At 34.6% G+C, this 15,003-nt stretch overlaps 1 protein-coding gene across 3 annotated transcripts in view; it reads right to left on the bottom strand.

Annotated features, from left to right (window-relative positions):
• The window catches only part of vav3b (vav 3 guanine nucleotide exchange factor b), a 59,617-nt gene that overhangs the window by 38,100 nt on the left and 6,514 nt on the right, over nucleotides 1-15,003 (bottom strand). For 2 of the 3 annotated variants that reach the window (XM_058759182.1, XM_058759167.1), the window contains exons 3-12: nucleotides 10,522-10,580; nucleotides 10,356-10,421; nucleotides 9,836-9,938; nucleotides 9,454-9,546; nucleotides 9,239-9,307; nucleotides 9,044-9,147; nucleotides 7,042-7,141; nucleotides 6,760-6,855; nucleotides 2,938-3,006; nucleotides 81-167 (exon numbers count right to left, since the gene is read on the bottom strand). In XM_058759182.1, the coding sequence (XP_058615165.1) occupies nucleotides 81-167; nucleotides 2,938-3,006; nucleotides 6,760-6,855; nucleotides 7,042-7,141; nucleotides 9,044-9,147; nucleotides 9,239-9,307; nucleotides 9,454-9,546; nucleotides 9,836-9,938; nucleotides 10,356-10,421; nucleotides 10,522-10,580 (846 nt within the window). The remainder of the gene's footprint in view (nucleotides 1-80; nucleotides 168-2,937; nucleotides 3,007-6,759; nucleotides 6,856-7,041; nucleotides 7,142-9,043; nucleotides 9,148-9,238; nucleotides 9,308-9,453; nucleotides 9,547-9,835; nucleotides 9,939-10,355; nucleotides 10,422-10,521; nucleotides 10,581-15,003) is intronic. The other variant, XM_058759175.1, reaches the window with a different exon arrangement.

Here is a 15,003-nt window from a genome sequence, read left to right as displayed (position 1 = left end):
TGGACAGACAGGAAAACAATGATGACATGAGTAAACTATGCTTTTTAAAGCAGAGGTCATGTTTATTGTGTACAACTTACCAAATTCTCAATGGATCTCTGATACTGATCAATCTCCCTCAGAGTCTCAACGTCTCTTTTCACCTCATTTACATACTGGGCTAAGTCCTGTTTAATGAAGGAAAAGAAAACTGACCTAGATTCATGCAGATATCATATATAAATATATACAGTTTATATATATATATATATATATATATATATATATATATATATATACAGTGGGGCAAAAAGTATTTAGTCAGCCACCAATTGGTGGCTCCCACTTAAAAAGATGAGAGAGGCCTGTAATTTTCATCATAGGTATACCTCAACTATGAGAGACAAAATGAGAAAAAAAAAATCCAGAAAATCACATTGTAGGATTTTTAAAGAATTTATTTGCAAATTATGGTGGAAAATAAGTATTTGGTCAATAACAAAATTTCATCTCAATACTTTGTTATATACCCTTTGTTGGCAATGACAGAGGTCAAACGTTTTCTGTAAGTCTTCAAGGTTTTCACACACTGTTGCTGGTATTTTGGCCCATTCCTCCATGCAGATCTCCTCTAGAGCAGTAATGTTTTGGGGCTGTCGCTGGGCAACACGGACTCCAAACATTTTCGATGGGGTTGAGATCTGGAGACTGACTAGGCCACTTCAGGACCTTGAAATGCTTCTTACGAAGCCACTCCTTCGTTGCCCGGGCGGTATGTTTGGGATCATTGTCATGCTGAAAGACCCAGCCACGTTTCATCTTCAATGCCCTTGCTGATGGAAGGAGGTTTTCACTCAAAATCTCACGATACATGGCCCCATTCATTCTTTCGTTTACGGATCAGTCGTCCTGGTCCCTTTGCAGAAAAACAGCCCCAAAGCATGATGTTTCCACCCCATGCTTCACAGTAGGTATGGTGTTCTTTGGATGCAACTCAGCATTCTTTCTCCTCCAAACACGACAAGTTGAGTTTTTACCAAAAGTTCTATTTTGGTTTCATCTGACCATATGATCATCCAAATGCTCTCTAGCAAACTTCAGACGGGCCCAGACATGTACTGGCTTAAGCAGGGGACACGTCTGGCACTGCAGGATTTGAGTCCCTGGTGGCGCAGTGTGTTACTGATGGTAGCCTTTGTTACTTTGGTCCCAGCTCTCTGCAGGTCATTCACTAGGTCCCCCGTGTGGTTCTGGGATTTTGCTCACAGTTCTTGTGATCATTTTGACCCCACGGGTGAGATCTTCGTGGAGCCCCAGATCGAGGAGATTATCAGTGGTCTTGTATGTCTTCCATTTTCTAATAATTGCTCCCACAGTTGATTTCTTCACACCAAGCTGCTTACCTATTGCAGATTCAGTCTTCCCAGCCTGGTGCAGGTCTACAATTTTGTTTCTGGTGTCCTTTGACAGCTCTTTGGTCTTGGCCATGGTGGAGTTTGGAGTTGGACTGTTTGAGGTTGTGGACAGGTGTCTTTTATACTGATAACAAGTTCAAACAGATGCCATTAATACAGGTAACGAGTGGAGGACAGAGGAGCCTCTTAAAGAAGAAGTTACAGGTCTGTGAGAGCCAGAAATCTTGCTTGTTTGTAGGTGACCAAATACTTATTTGAACAAAAACTTTTATTTTGGATGCAATTAATCGCTTGACAGATTATATATATATATACAAATTTATGGGGGGGAAATATATATTTTCTTAAATATATGCATGCATATGTTTATGTATTTATATATACATATATATGAAATAATTCCAATTCTGCACTATATTTCTATGTTACTAATCAGATAGTAAATGTGTGACATTGATCATATGACTTGTTCACCAACATGCTTATTACAAAAATAAATAAAAAAATATAAATAAAAATCTCAGTCATGCTGGAGAACAAATCAAATACTAAAAGACATTATAAAATTCATGTTCTTTTCATGAAAATCTGTTCTCAAATTATGCAGATAATACAGTATAATTAGTAATAAAAGAATAACGAAATGAATGAAAAACAATGTTTTGAATGAAAAATATATCCAGTATTTATCTCTCCACAGAAAATTATTTCATTTCATCAGCGAGTACAAACATCTCCAAATACTGAAAGAGGCCTTTCAAAGGACCCCACTGGGATGATGTAGATCTCGGCTGATTTTCATTTTAAAAGGCAGCCTCTGCTCAAACACTCACTTATGAGTCTAAATTAAACACACCATTTTACAGGCAGGCAGGTAGATGAGTTCAGTCCCTGTCTGAGCAACTCTCACAGTTCCCATCCGACTAAACCAATCAACACTGAGATGATAATTCCAACAAATTAAATCATCGCAGGCCTCTGTTCCATTACAGCGTCTCACATAGCCATTAATCTGCTTTCCACCTACTCTGCCAGTGAGACTGAAATGAGCCGTTGACATCACTTCACATACTAGAAGCCCATAATCTCATCGATATTAAAGAAAACATTACCAAGTATACGCAGGGATGATCTTATACTGATGGCACATGCTAAAGAGAAATCACGGCTGGTAATGATGAGTTTTGTGGCTTTTAGTCTATATGTGTTAACGCTGAGGCCATGTAGTGTACTCCCGAACACTGACCAAACTGCAAAGTACTTCTTAAAATCTACATACGACCTGCAGCCAGCTAGCAAGTAGCCATTCGTGGTTCATGAATGCGACAAAATGAAAGCCTCTTGACTACTAATAAATGGAAAAGCTCTGCCCAACATTCAGGTTCAGTAGGAAATACGTCAAGCAGGGAATAGAATTGCACATGTAAAGACATTTTTTACGTGTTCTTTGAGCATTTAATAATCTCTAATAACGTCTAAAAATCTTTAAATCTGTGTTTTCTGAAAGATTTTGCTGTAGATTCCATAAGAAATCTATACTTACTCTCATGGCATCAAGGGCTAATCGTAGGTTGCTCTTTTCTGTGTTGTCACTAGTATATTTCACCAATTCCTATATTAAAAAATGAGAGAAAAATGAGTTGAATTCACCTCTTTTAAGAGGAGCATGTTTTAATTTTTAAAATAAATGATAGATAGATATTGATGATAGATATTACAAAGAAGTATAAAAATATCCTCATTAAAAAATTCTTGAAATGAAAGAAGTAGTTTGGCATAGTATTTTATTATTTCTTATTAGAAAACAATGAAACAATGAATTAGAAACAGACCTACGCACATGACATGTGAGGAAAAACGAGATATCACACATTTTATTCATTCTTTCCATCATTTTGGGTAAATCATGGCGTGTCTCACGTGTGTGGCTCTGTTCAAAAGTGCTTAACTACTTATTAATATTTAAAATAAACTTTTAACAAATTAAATATTTTTGTTTTTGAAAACTTTTTAAAGCATATTTCTAAGAATTTGATTTGTTTTTTAAACTAAATATTTTGAATCATTTATCCTTTTCTTTCTTTATCACGATCACACATATATGTCTTTGAAACTGAGTTCATTCCCTGTTCTGTCATGAAATGAAGACACAACATGATTATCAAAACTCTGAAGAGTCAAGACTAGACTGCTTCACTAAAAACCCAAAAACAGAACAAAGCGACCACAGCGCCAAGTTTCCAGTGAGCACGCCAGGTCAGTTTTGAGGGAATGCCGAACAATTTGATTTGAACCAAATTTATTCCACGATATGGAGAAGAATGTCAACAGAACCTTTTGAGATCCACGCTATAACATAACTAATTAACTTGATAAACAAATCTGGCCTTTGGATTTGTGCGCAAACAGACTCATGAGCACACAAACATGCTGGGAGAGAAATGGTGTTGTTCCAAGTGTGAAATCTGTGCAGCTCATCAGAAACATGCATTTGTTTTCAGAGTGCAATCGAATGCTGCTGGAGAGAGACAAACAGCCCAATCGCAGCGAGTAAACAAGGTGATTAGAAAGTTCAGCACTCTTTCCAGATTTACATTCTGACCCAGACCACTGCTGTGACTTTGATGGAAGCTCAAGCGTGTGTGTTTGGGAATGTGTGTGTGAGGACATGCACCTAGACTCAGGTGTGCGTATATTCCTAAACGTATTGGAGGTATAACACAGAGCAGACCCAATTACCTGCCTTACGGATGAATGAGATTTCAGTGTTCGTCCCCATAGCTCTACCAGTAAATCCTGCCCCTTTCACACATTCATCTGTATTTCTCTCTCAAAACTCACTGATAGTGGTGATCTGTATTAGTTTTTTTTTCTTTTTGCAAATTATGAAATCTGATTAATTTGTGCCGACAGTGTACAGTAGTCAATATCTACCCTAGTTGCCATAGTAATGACTTACGTATCAGCACAAAGGCAAGAGATGCAAAACGAAGGGAGGACTGAAAACAACAAGTGTCAGACTGTATTTACTGCATTTACACAATAGTGACTATGCAGTGTCTAAAAGTCTTGCATTTCTCATTCAAAATATACTGAATGCCATAAGAGCAATGTGTGATGTTACAATTGCATCACATAAATCTCAAAATCCCAAAACTACATGAAATATGATCTGAACCTTCAGAGTGAAACTATTATTCAAAAATACAAATTTAATCAGATCAGGATTATCCTAGTTAATGACAACTAAAGATGTTAAACAACAAAACATTTTTGTTACTTGAAATAAAATAAATATGAAATTAACTGAAAAAAATAAATTAATAAAAACCATATATACATATATTTAAAACAAATTAACAATTAAAAAAATGTTAAGAAAAATATTTTGAATTAGTATCATTGAGTATCATACTAAAATAATTTAGTATCTCAATGATACTAAAATAAAACTGCATCAGATATGAAACAACATATTTATGTGGTTCATATTGGGTTTGTAAAAATTAGATTTGATGTGATTTGGAGGCTTTATTATATAAACAACTGCACACATGCAAATATGCAAAAAAAAAAAAAAAGGAAAAGGAAAAATCAAATATGCTACAATAGGATATTAAAAAGTATGTTTGTGTCATTCCAGAGGAAGCGGACACAATGTGCTTGAGAACAGGACTGCATGGGGCAGAGTGTCAGATACACTGCCACCTGTCCCTGCTTTTGTTTATATGTATGTAAGTGTATGTGTGTGTGTGTGTGTGTGTGTGTGTGTGTGTGTGTGAGTGAGTGAGTGAGTGAGTGAGAGAGTGAGTGAGTAAGTGAGAGAGTGAGTGAGAGAGTGAGAGAGTGAGAGAGTGTGTGCGTGCGTGCGTGTGTGTGTGCGCGCGTGTGTCAGGCCGGCAGGTGTGCGGCGACACACGTCTCTAACACTTGTCCACTCACTTCTGTTCTCATGCCATCTCTGTCCTGTGGTGAAGGACCTCTCGCATACAAAACTTTAGCATGGACTGGTGTAGTAACTGTGATGATTATATTATTTACATTTAGATATGCCATCTCCACATTTAACTTAATAAAAGTCACTTGGTTTATTAGGAAACATTGTATTTATTGTAAATTAACAGTAAAATCATCTAGAAAGACAAAAGAAGCCACTACTATTTCATACAAGATTGCTAACTATTGGTAATATTTGTATATGGTCAGTGATCAAGTTAATCAGTCTAATATCTAATCTAATATATACATATTAAATTAGTTTGTGTTACACAATTCTTTGAAATTTTCAAATTGCTTTTGTATTTGTTTTCTGGTATAGTAAGGTTGAGTAGATTTGTTTGGTCATAGCACCTATGGTGGTAATTTTAGGAAAAGTAGTTCGTTATCAGGGGATGCAGGTTATCAGGTTATCAGCAGATATAGCCTACTAAAATTTACAAATAATTTTTGTAACACAAAACAATATATTTTGAAAGTCAGAAAGGTCTGAACACCATTGCTTACATTTCATTACATGGAGAAATAATAATATATATATTTTTTTTTTTTTCAAAATCAAGCCATACAGGTTTGGAATATTATAAAGGTGTATAAATTATTTAAATTTTGGGTGAACTTTCCCTTTAAAATATGCCCATACAACAAGAGACAGACTCACTTTCCGTTCTAAATCTAGTTGGATGGAAATGAAATCCACCCAGGTACATTGATCTTGCTAAATCCCAAGGAAAGAGAGGAAAAAATATTTTATTCTAGACCATTCTGTTCAATACGGGTATGCTGCTGGTGTTGCTAGCTAGAGGGTTTGAGAGACGGGCTTCAAAGTTGATCTGATGACTTCACAATCGACCCTATCCTGCCAGATTTCATAATTCCACTATTTAATAGCATTTATACCTTATAAAGTAAGTAAGTCACTCATCATCTGTCAGTTTGCAAAACATTGCAAAAAAGTTCCCAATGGATAAAATCAAGTCCCCTCCTACATTTATTTGGATATCCTTGTAATGCTGAGAAATTATGGATGTAAAACGGGTTGTGACTACAGTTTCACATAGACTTTAATATAATGACCTCTTGTATTGATTTGAACAAGCTGTACTTCATATGAAAAGGAGAATAAAACTTTCTTACAGCAGTGAGAAATTCTGTAAGCTCATGTGGCACAGTGGTCAGAAAATAAGAGAAAACTAGCCAGACAGCTCCCCCATGTGGTACATATCAGTAGGACAATCAAACAGGGTCATTCTGACAGTACTGTATACAGAAAAGCTCATCAAAAACTGTGATATGCATTGCTTTATTGTTAATTCAAAGTGTTAAAAGAGGACAATATGTAATTCTAATAGCGTGTATGTTACTGTACCTGAAGCAGTAGTGGGTATTTTAGCACTCGCTGCATGGGAACCACAAGCAAGTCTCTCAAAGTGAATTTCCCATTGTTGGCTCTCTTCGAACATTCCTGCAACACAAAGTAAACTGAATCTGGAAAACAGAAGGCTCTACAAAACCTAAGAAGAAAATTATTGTTTAGTGATCTGGTTATGGAAAAAGCACATTCTAAACAAAATAATCTTTTCTGGGTCATGATTACAAAATGTGAATGAAATATTGTAATTATGGCAGAAAATGAAACTGTGTTTTGAACCTCTAGTTTCAGTCGAACGCCCTCTTTTTCCTTACAGATGAAGTCTAAAAGAGAAATGGCTGATTCTACATGACTGCAGTATTTTCCATAAAGCAGAAGCCTAAAGTAGACAGGGTAAATGTTAGCAAAAAACACACACACATCAGCAGTGCTTAGTAATATCATTGTAGAAATATTAAATATTAACTAGGCCTGCAGAAATTCAATGAAAGCTTTGCAGATTTCCTCAAAATTTGATTCTAAACTAATTTTGACATCTGTCACCCCCCACATGTTTAATTCATTTTTCCTCAATATAATTGCTTTTTTTTTAACATTGAACATTTCACATAAAAATTTATAAATAAGTAAAACAGATGTAATAAGAAATAAAAGGAAATAAGAAAAATAAATGTAATTGGATGCAAGTGTGTGTGTGTGTGTGTGTGTATATACAGTGCTGTGAAACGTTTTTGCCCCCTTCCTTTTTTTTTTTTTTTTTTTTGCATATTTTTTTCACACTAGCATTATTCAGATTATCAAATTTTAATATTACACAAAGATAACCAGAGTAAATACAAAATGCAGTTTTGAAATGATGATTTCATTTATTAAGGGAAAAAAGCTGTCCAAACCTGCCTGGCACTATGTGAAAAAGTAATTGCCCCCTAAATATAATAACTGGTTGTGCCACCCTTTGCAGCAACAACTGTAATCAAGCGTTTGTGATAACTGGCAATGAGTCTTTCACATCGCTGTGGAGGAATTTTGGCCCACTCTTCTTTGCAGAATTGTTTTAATTCAGCCACATTGGAGGCATTTTCAAGCATGAAAGGACTGTTTAAGGTCATGCCACAGCGTCTCAATCGGATTGAAGTCCGGACTTTGACTTGGCCACTCCAAAACCTTAATTTTGTTTTTCTTGAGCCATTCAGAGGTGGACTTGCTGGTGTGTTTGGAATCATTGTCCTGCTGCATAACCCAAGTGCGCTTGAGCTTGAGGTCACTAACTGACGGCCGGACATTCTCCTTCAGGATTTTCTGATAGAGTGCAGAATTCATGGTTCCATCAATTATGGCAAGTCATCCAGGTCCTGAAGCTGCAAAGCAGCCCCAGACCATCACACTACCAATAACACGATTGACTGTTGGTATGATGTTCTTTTTATGAGATGCTGTGTTGACGTAACGGGACACACACCTTCCAAAAAGTTTAACTTTTGTCTCACCAGTCCACAGAATATTTGTCCAAAAGTCTTGGGGATTATCAAGATATTTTTTGGCAAATGTGAGACAAGCCTTTGTGTTCTTTTTGGTCAGCAATGGCTTTTGCCTTGGAACTCTCCCATGGATGCTGTTTTTGCCCAGTCTCTTTCTTATTGTTGAATCATGAACACTGACCTTAGAAATGACTTTATAACTCTTTCCAGACTGATACGTCAACTATTTTGTTTCTTATCTGTTCTTGAATTTCTTTAGATCACGGCATGATGTGTTGCTCTTTAAACATGCTTCACTTTGTCAGACAGGTTCTATTTAAGTGATTTCTTGATTCAACAGGTCTGGCTGTAATTAGGCCTGCGTGTGGCTTGTGAAATTTAACTAGCTTTAATTTAACAGATTTAACAGGAGGGGGCAAATAAGTTTTTACATAGGGCCAGGTAGGTTTGGACAGCTTTTTTCCTTTAATAAATGAAATCATAATTTAAAAACTGCATTTTGTATTTACTTGCATTATCTTTGTGTAATATTAAAATTAGTTTGATGATCTAAATCTTTTAAGTGTGAAAAAAATAAAACAGAAAGGGGGCAAAAACTTTTTCACATCACTGTATATATATATATATCTGTGTGTGTGTGTTTATGTATGTATGTATGTATAGTATGGTATACATAATTGTATATAGTATTACATAACTGTATATAGTATATAATCTATATATCTTTTACTTATAAATATAACATTATAACAAGTCTTACACAGTTTAGCTTCTCAAGTAAAACAACATATATACAGTAGTACCTGTCTTTGTAAATAATGAAGATTTGGTGGAGGTTTTCTGCATTTTTATTTTGAACAGAGTCTTGAATCTCAGCCAATAGGCTTTTGTGAACTTTAACTAGGTCCTGTGAAGCACAAATATAAACATCATTTAAATTTGTTGGAAATGTCATACAAGAAAAAAAAAAATGCAGAAACATTGTGAGCTTTACTTACTGGTATATTGATGAAAATCTTATCAATTTCTGTTGCTGGGATGAATTTTATCAGTGGAATCATAAAGTACTGTTAAGACAGAAAAAAAAATATTTTTAGCTCCATGTAGGAAAGTTGTATCATACATTGTGTGGCAACAGTGGAGCAGCTGTCCATCACTACAGATGTGAAGCACGGTACGATAAAACTCTCCATCCTGAGAATGTGAATCACACCTTCTCAATGGTCTCCAGAGTCTCAGTGTATTTGGCTTCTGTCTGTTTGATCTCTAGAAGACAGCAGCTTCTGATATCCACCTCGGCCTGTTTCTGTCAACACAACTCATTTATTCAGACTACAGCCAGCCAGCCAAAAAAAAACAGCTTGAAAAACACAACCTAATAAAGTCTTAAAGGGTCACAATGCAACCCATCCAGTTTAAAGACACAAGTTTCTTTTTTTCTGGTGCTTTTCGTGTTTACAGTGAATTTACTCATAGAGATACTTACGAAAAAGTGACCATATTTCTGGTAGGAGTAGGTGTTTTACAAAGGAAATCAACGCTTTGATGCATTAGGAGAGTTTGTGTGTGTGTGTGGTATTGAGTCATTTGAGTACCGCTTGAGACGTAGCAGCCTCTGTCCTCATCAGATCCTCATACACCTCTCCTCCCTCCACATCTTCATACACAGGGTCATAAATATCTTCCTCCAGCTCCTCACTGTTCACACAAACACATTCAGATTAGGACTTCAAAATTGCTATAAAAATATGAACACAATATGATTACACAACAGTTCTGGTCAAAACTCAGACTTTGCGGCTACTGGTTTTTAAATGTAATAGATCAGTGCACTGCTCTATGTATGGCTCTATTTCTACAGAAAATTCCTGTGTAACTTCCTGTTTTCACACTCAGTATTAATCAGCCATTCACATTCCTCCCACACAACACCTAAGTAGGTTGTGGATCTCATCTAAAACCAAAAATATGAATTGTTCTTCCGTAACAAAACATGAGCATATATACGTGGGTGACTAAAACCACAAATGCTAATGAGTTTTAGTCAAAAACTAATATCTCATTGCTTCCGATCAAAACAACTGCCCAATTAGGTTAAGAGAGCTTCATACTTACTCAATCAGATCTGCTAAATGGATATATATGTCTTCATTTTCAGTGCTTTCCTCTGTGGGAAATGACCTGTGAAATCGGTACAGAATACTTTGTTTTAGCTCAGAGAATAAGATGACTGTTAATGTGTACAACTGATTATTTTCTTGCATTGTAGATGCAAACTCACCTGATTCCTTTCTGTTGTGCAAATGGCGTATGAGAGAGTTTTGATAGGGTGTCAATGACCTGGAAAGACAAAAGCAAGTTGTTGATTTGCAAATTAGAAATGTGTGTCGGCCGGTTTCAGTTTTTGGTCTATCTACAGTATAGACATTTAGCTTATCTGTAGTCATTGTGTTTTTCAGCATGTTTCTCCGGTCTTTTGAGAAAGTTATGTATTATGTACTTATGAAAACAAACTGTTAAGAACATTCTCTCAAAGTAAAAAAAGACCAATTAGTGAAAAAAGCCAGCCAAGCGCATGTTTTAAAAGATGTCAGATGGTAACATTTGGACATACTGTAAGAACATTTATTTTTATTTTGAACAAGATCGTTGATCATTTCTGTCCGACCTTCACAGTGTTTGTCCCATTTTAAATAGTTTTGTGATGCAATGCAAGTTGGTGGAATTTCTGTTAATTTAATACATAAAAAAAACCCTGCAGCTCTAGGGAAATGCAGTAAAACGAGAACAATGAGTTTTAAAGGCACAAAAAAAGTTTAATTGTAAGACTTTATTTACTTATTTTAATTAATTAATATATACACATTGTATATTATATATGTATGTATGTATATTATTGCTGTCAAACGATTAATCGCGGTTAATTGCATCCAAAATAAAAGTTTTTGTTTACATAATGTGTGTGTACTGTGTATATTTATTATGTATATATAAATACACACACATACAGTATATATTTTGAAAATATTTACATGTATTCACATGTATATATTTATATTACACATAAATATATTTAATATATAAACATAACATTTTTCTTAAATATATACGTGTGTGTGTGTGTGTGTGTATTTATATAGACATAATGGTAACACTTTACAATAAGGTTCATTAGTTAACTACATTAGTTAACATTAACTAATAATAAACTGCACTTATACAGCGTTTATTAATCTTTGTTAATGTTAATTTCAACATTTACTAATACATTATTAAAATCTTGTTAACATTAGTTAATGCACTGTGAGCTAACATGAACTAACAATGAACATCTGTATTTTTATTAACTAACGTTAGCGAAGATTAGTAAATACAGTAACAAATATATTGCTCATGGTTAGTTCATGTTAGTTAATACATTAACTAATGTTTAACTAATGAACCTTATTGTAAAGTGTTACCGACATAATAAATATAAACAGCACACACACATAAACTATATAATTTAATTTAATTTAATTAGTTTTTTTGTGTGTGTGTGTGTGTGTGTGTATGTGGCCTAAATATACTCTATGCTAAATATACGTTGCAAACAATGAAGCTCAATGAAATATAATTTTGAAATATAAAATACATTTAGTTTCAACTCCTTATATAACAAAATACTGTACATTTCTAAATGTATTTTGCCTACATTTATGCTAAATATAAATGTGGATGGCCTAATAGAGAACAAAACTAGATTTATAATGTTTAATATTAATAATTGTATGTTCCTTGCTGAAGTTTTTTTTCAAATGTGTTATATGTTCACACGTGTTATAGACAACAAATCAAGTTTTTGTTCACATGTGTTCACACTTGTTTTTTTTTGTTGTTTTTTTCAAAAATACACAAATATGGCCAAAAAATATATTGGTAGAAAAGATATACATGGAAAAACAACTTAAAATACATTTGAAAATATATATTATTTGCTGTATGGGACATGGTGTTCTGGAATAAAGTATGATAAGAATAGAATTAATGATATAATAAGTAAATAGAATTAACTGAATGTTTACTGCCATCTTGTCAATGATTAGAATTAAATTGAATGTCCTTTGTTAACACCCTCTTCACATATGAAAGCAGCAAACAACACAATTGCTGCATTTTACTTGAGATATAGCAAACGGTTTAACTATTAAATAGTTCTATAAAACTAGTTCTAAGTAACTAATAGGATGAATGCGATCTATTTCAGCTGAAAAGAAGACGTGATTCCTCTTATAGCCTACCAATGAAAAGCAATGCTATTAGAGAGAAACATACATGCTCTCTGGAGAGGAAGTGGTCTTGCAATGCCAAGCTTGTGAGATGTGGGCTTGCTTTCTCACATTTACACTCATGCACACACACAGCTTATACAGATTGACATATGGTAACACACATGCATGCAGCACAAACACACATACAATAGACAGATCTCGATGATAGCACACCATTTGGGTCTTTGAATCGCGCTTCAGAACACCTGTTGAAAACCAACTCTGCTTCCTTTAGAAAGTTATTTTTGTTCACACCACTGATAAGAGGTGTTGTCATCTACTTTCATTCTCACTTCACATCCTAAACTGCATGAATGTTTTAGTATTTCAACTCTTCCACAGGCAGCATTCTGTGGAGATGGGAACAGCAGCAATCTATACATTTCCTATCTGTTCCACAAAGTATACGAATGAATAAAATCCGATTGGTTTCCTTATTAGTAATATATCCTGCATTTAGGAATAACATTTTTGAAGTTCTGTACAAATACATTAAAATAGGTCACCTATAAAGTATAAAGTCGAAGCTTTTGCAGCTTTACAGTCAGACCGCAGCAGAATTTCAATTCCACCATAAAGCAGCGCAACAGAGGTGAGCTTTTCATTCTGAGTCTCAATTCATACATTTCAGTTCTGAAACTAAGTGTGAATGTGCAGAAGGAAAGACTTTTTTTAATTTAGTTTTATTTTCACTCAGTATAAACAACCAGTCACAAACTTGAAGGAATTTGTTTAAATTAGCTTTGAAACAATAAAAACTGTGCCTACAAATTAATTTCTTTCAGTTTATATTGCATTTATGCATTTGAAAGACAAGACTTACATTGCATTCGAGGTGTGCATTTTATCAGCCCATGGATTCCCTGAGAATCAAGCTCTTGACCTTGACATTACTGTTCTCTGTTTTTAAGCAACGTTTCTTTCTTTACAAAAACTAAAATCTTAATGATTTGTATTGGGCATGTTAGACTTGATAGTGAACGAAAAACAGCAGACATGCAAACTGCTTTAATACTGTTAAAAACCATCCCACGAGGCACCATGCCAAGAGTTATGACAGTTTTAAATTAACATTTTAGTCATAAAGAACCACAAAATCGTATCATCCCTTCTGTCTTGTCAACTTGCAATGCTTTGTTTTTTTTGTTTTTTTAAGGTTTCCTGTGCTTCTTTGGTTTAACATGTTCATTAGAGGGAAGTTGAAAACACAGCACTGTTTAATCTGAATGAGGTCTTGACTCTTGGCCTGGTTGGGATTTGGGAAATTTAGAAATCAGGCACAGGACTGTGATTATAAATGTCAGCTAAATAATACGGTCAAAAAAAGTACAAAAACAATCCATTCAATGCACTATATGCATACTGATTAGACAAACAAAAACACAACAAACAAACAATCAAAAATATCTGTACTCTGTGTTTCATTCTAAATTAATTTATTCAAATCATATGTGATGCAAATAAAGCAGTTCATGATAAATCATGTCAGTAAATCACTATTGCTTTGTGAAGACAAAACTCCCTCCACCTATTGATTGGATATAGTTGTGTCAATATGCTACCCCAGTAACCTAATAATAAGAGAATGCCTGGAAGGCATGTAGTAAATCCATATCTCTATTGTCATACAAGGTGACTGAAACAACTACATGTGCATAAAATTGCATGTGCCATGGAGTCTATAAGCAAATAGCACAGGAAGATGAAAGGTGAGAAAAGGTTAAAATACAACCTCCAAACAGATGTGTGGTCTTCATGAGAGCACAAGCAACCATGAGCAGAGTTCAGCAACATTAACACCTGTGTAACTCCATGAGAAACTATTTTAAGAACAATAAGCAATGAGTACCTACAACACTCTTCAACACTGTAAAAATCAATGTAGCGCAGAGACTAATGCGACTTATCGATAAAAAAAAAAAAGACAACAATATAATGAGAGAAAAAAACACTAATATTCAATACAGAGCTACAGTTATAAGAAATTTGTATTTTATTCCATTTAAGTAATATACTTCATTATACTAATATAGGCTATGTGTGGTTATTAGGCAAAGTATGCAACTTGGCATGCATTTTTCAGTATTTTACAAAGGCTTTAAATCATCCTATCAGAGTCTGAACTATCAGTTTTATAAAGATGCTTGTACTCAATGTAAAATAAGCACATAACTCCAAATCTGTGCCAAATCTGAGCTGTGTTTTATATCATTACTTCATAATTTCATTTAAAGCAGATTTAATGGATGTGGATGTAACATGCGTACTTACAAGGCAAACTCATGTTAGAAGATTGCTGCCGGGCAAAGATTATAAGTAGGATTAACTTAACCCTTGAAAAACACAGACCTATAAATGGGGCAAAACACAATAACTGCAGTGTAAAATTGTGTGGTGTGAAGTAATGTTAACACTTTTTACAATGGTGTCACTGCTTCACTGTGTTGGCCAGT

The sequence above is a fragment of the Onychostoma macrolepis genome, chromosome 02 (assembly GCF_012432095.1).
Source record: "Onychostoma macrolepis isolate SWU-2019 chromosome 02, ASM1243209v1, whole genome shotgun sequence".
Taxonomy (NCBI): Eukaryota; Metazoa; Chordata; class Actinopteri; order Cypriniformes; family Cyprinidae; genus Onychostoma; species Onychostoma macrolepis.
This window is presented reverse-complemented; position numbering and strand designations above follow the sequence as displayed.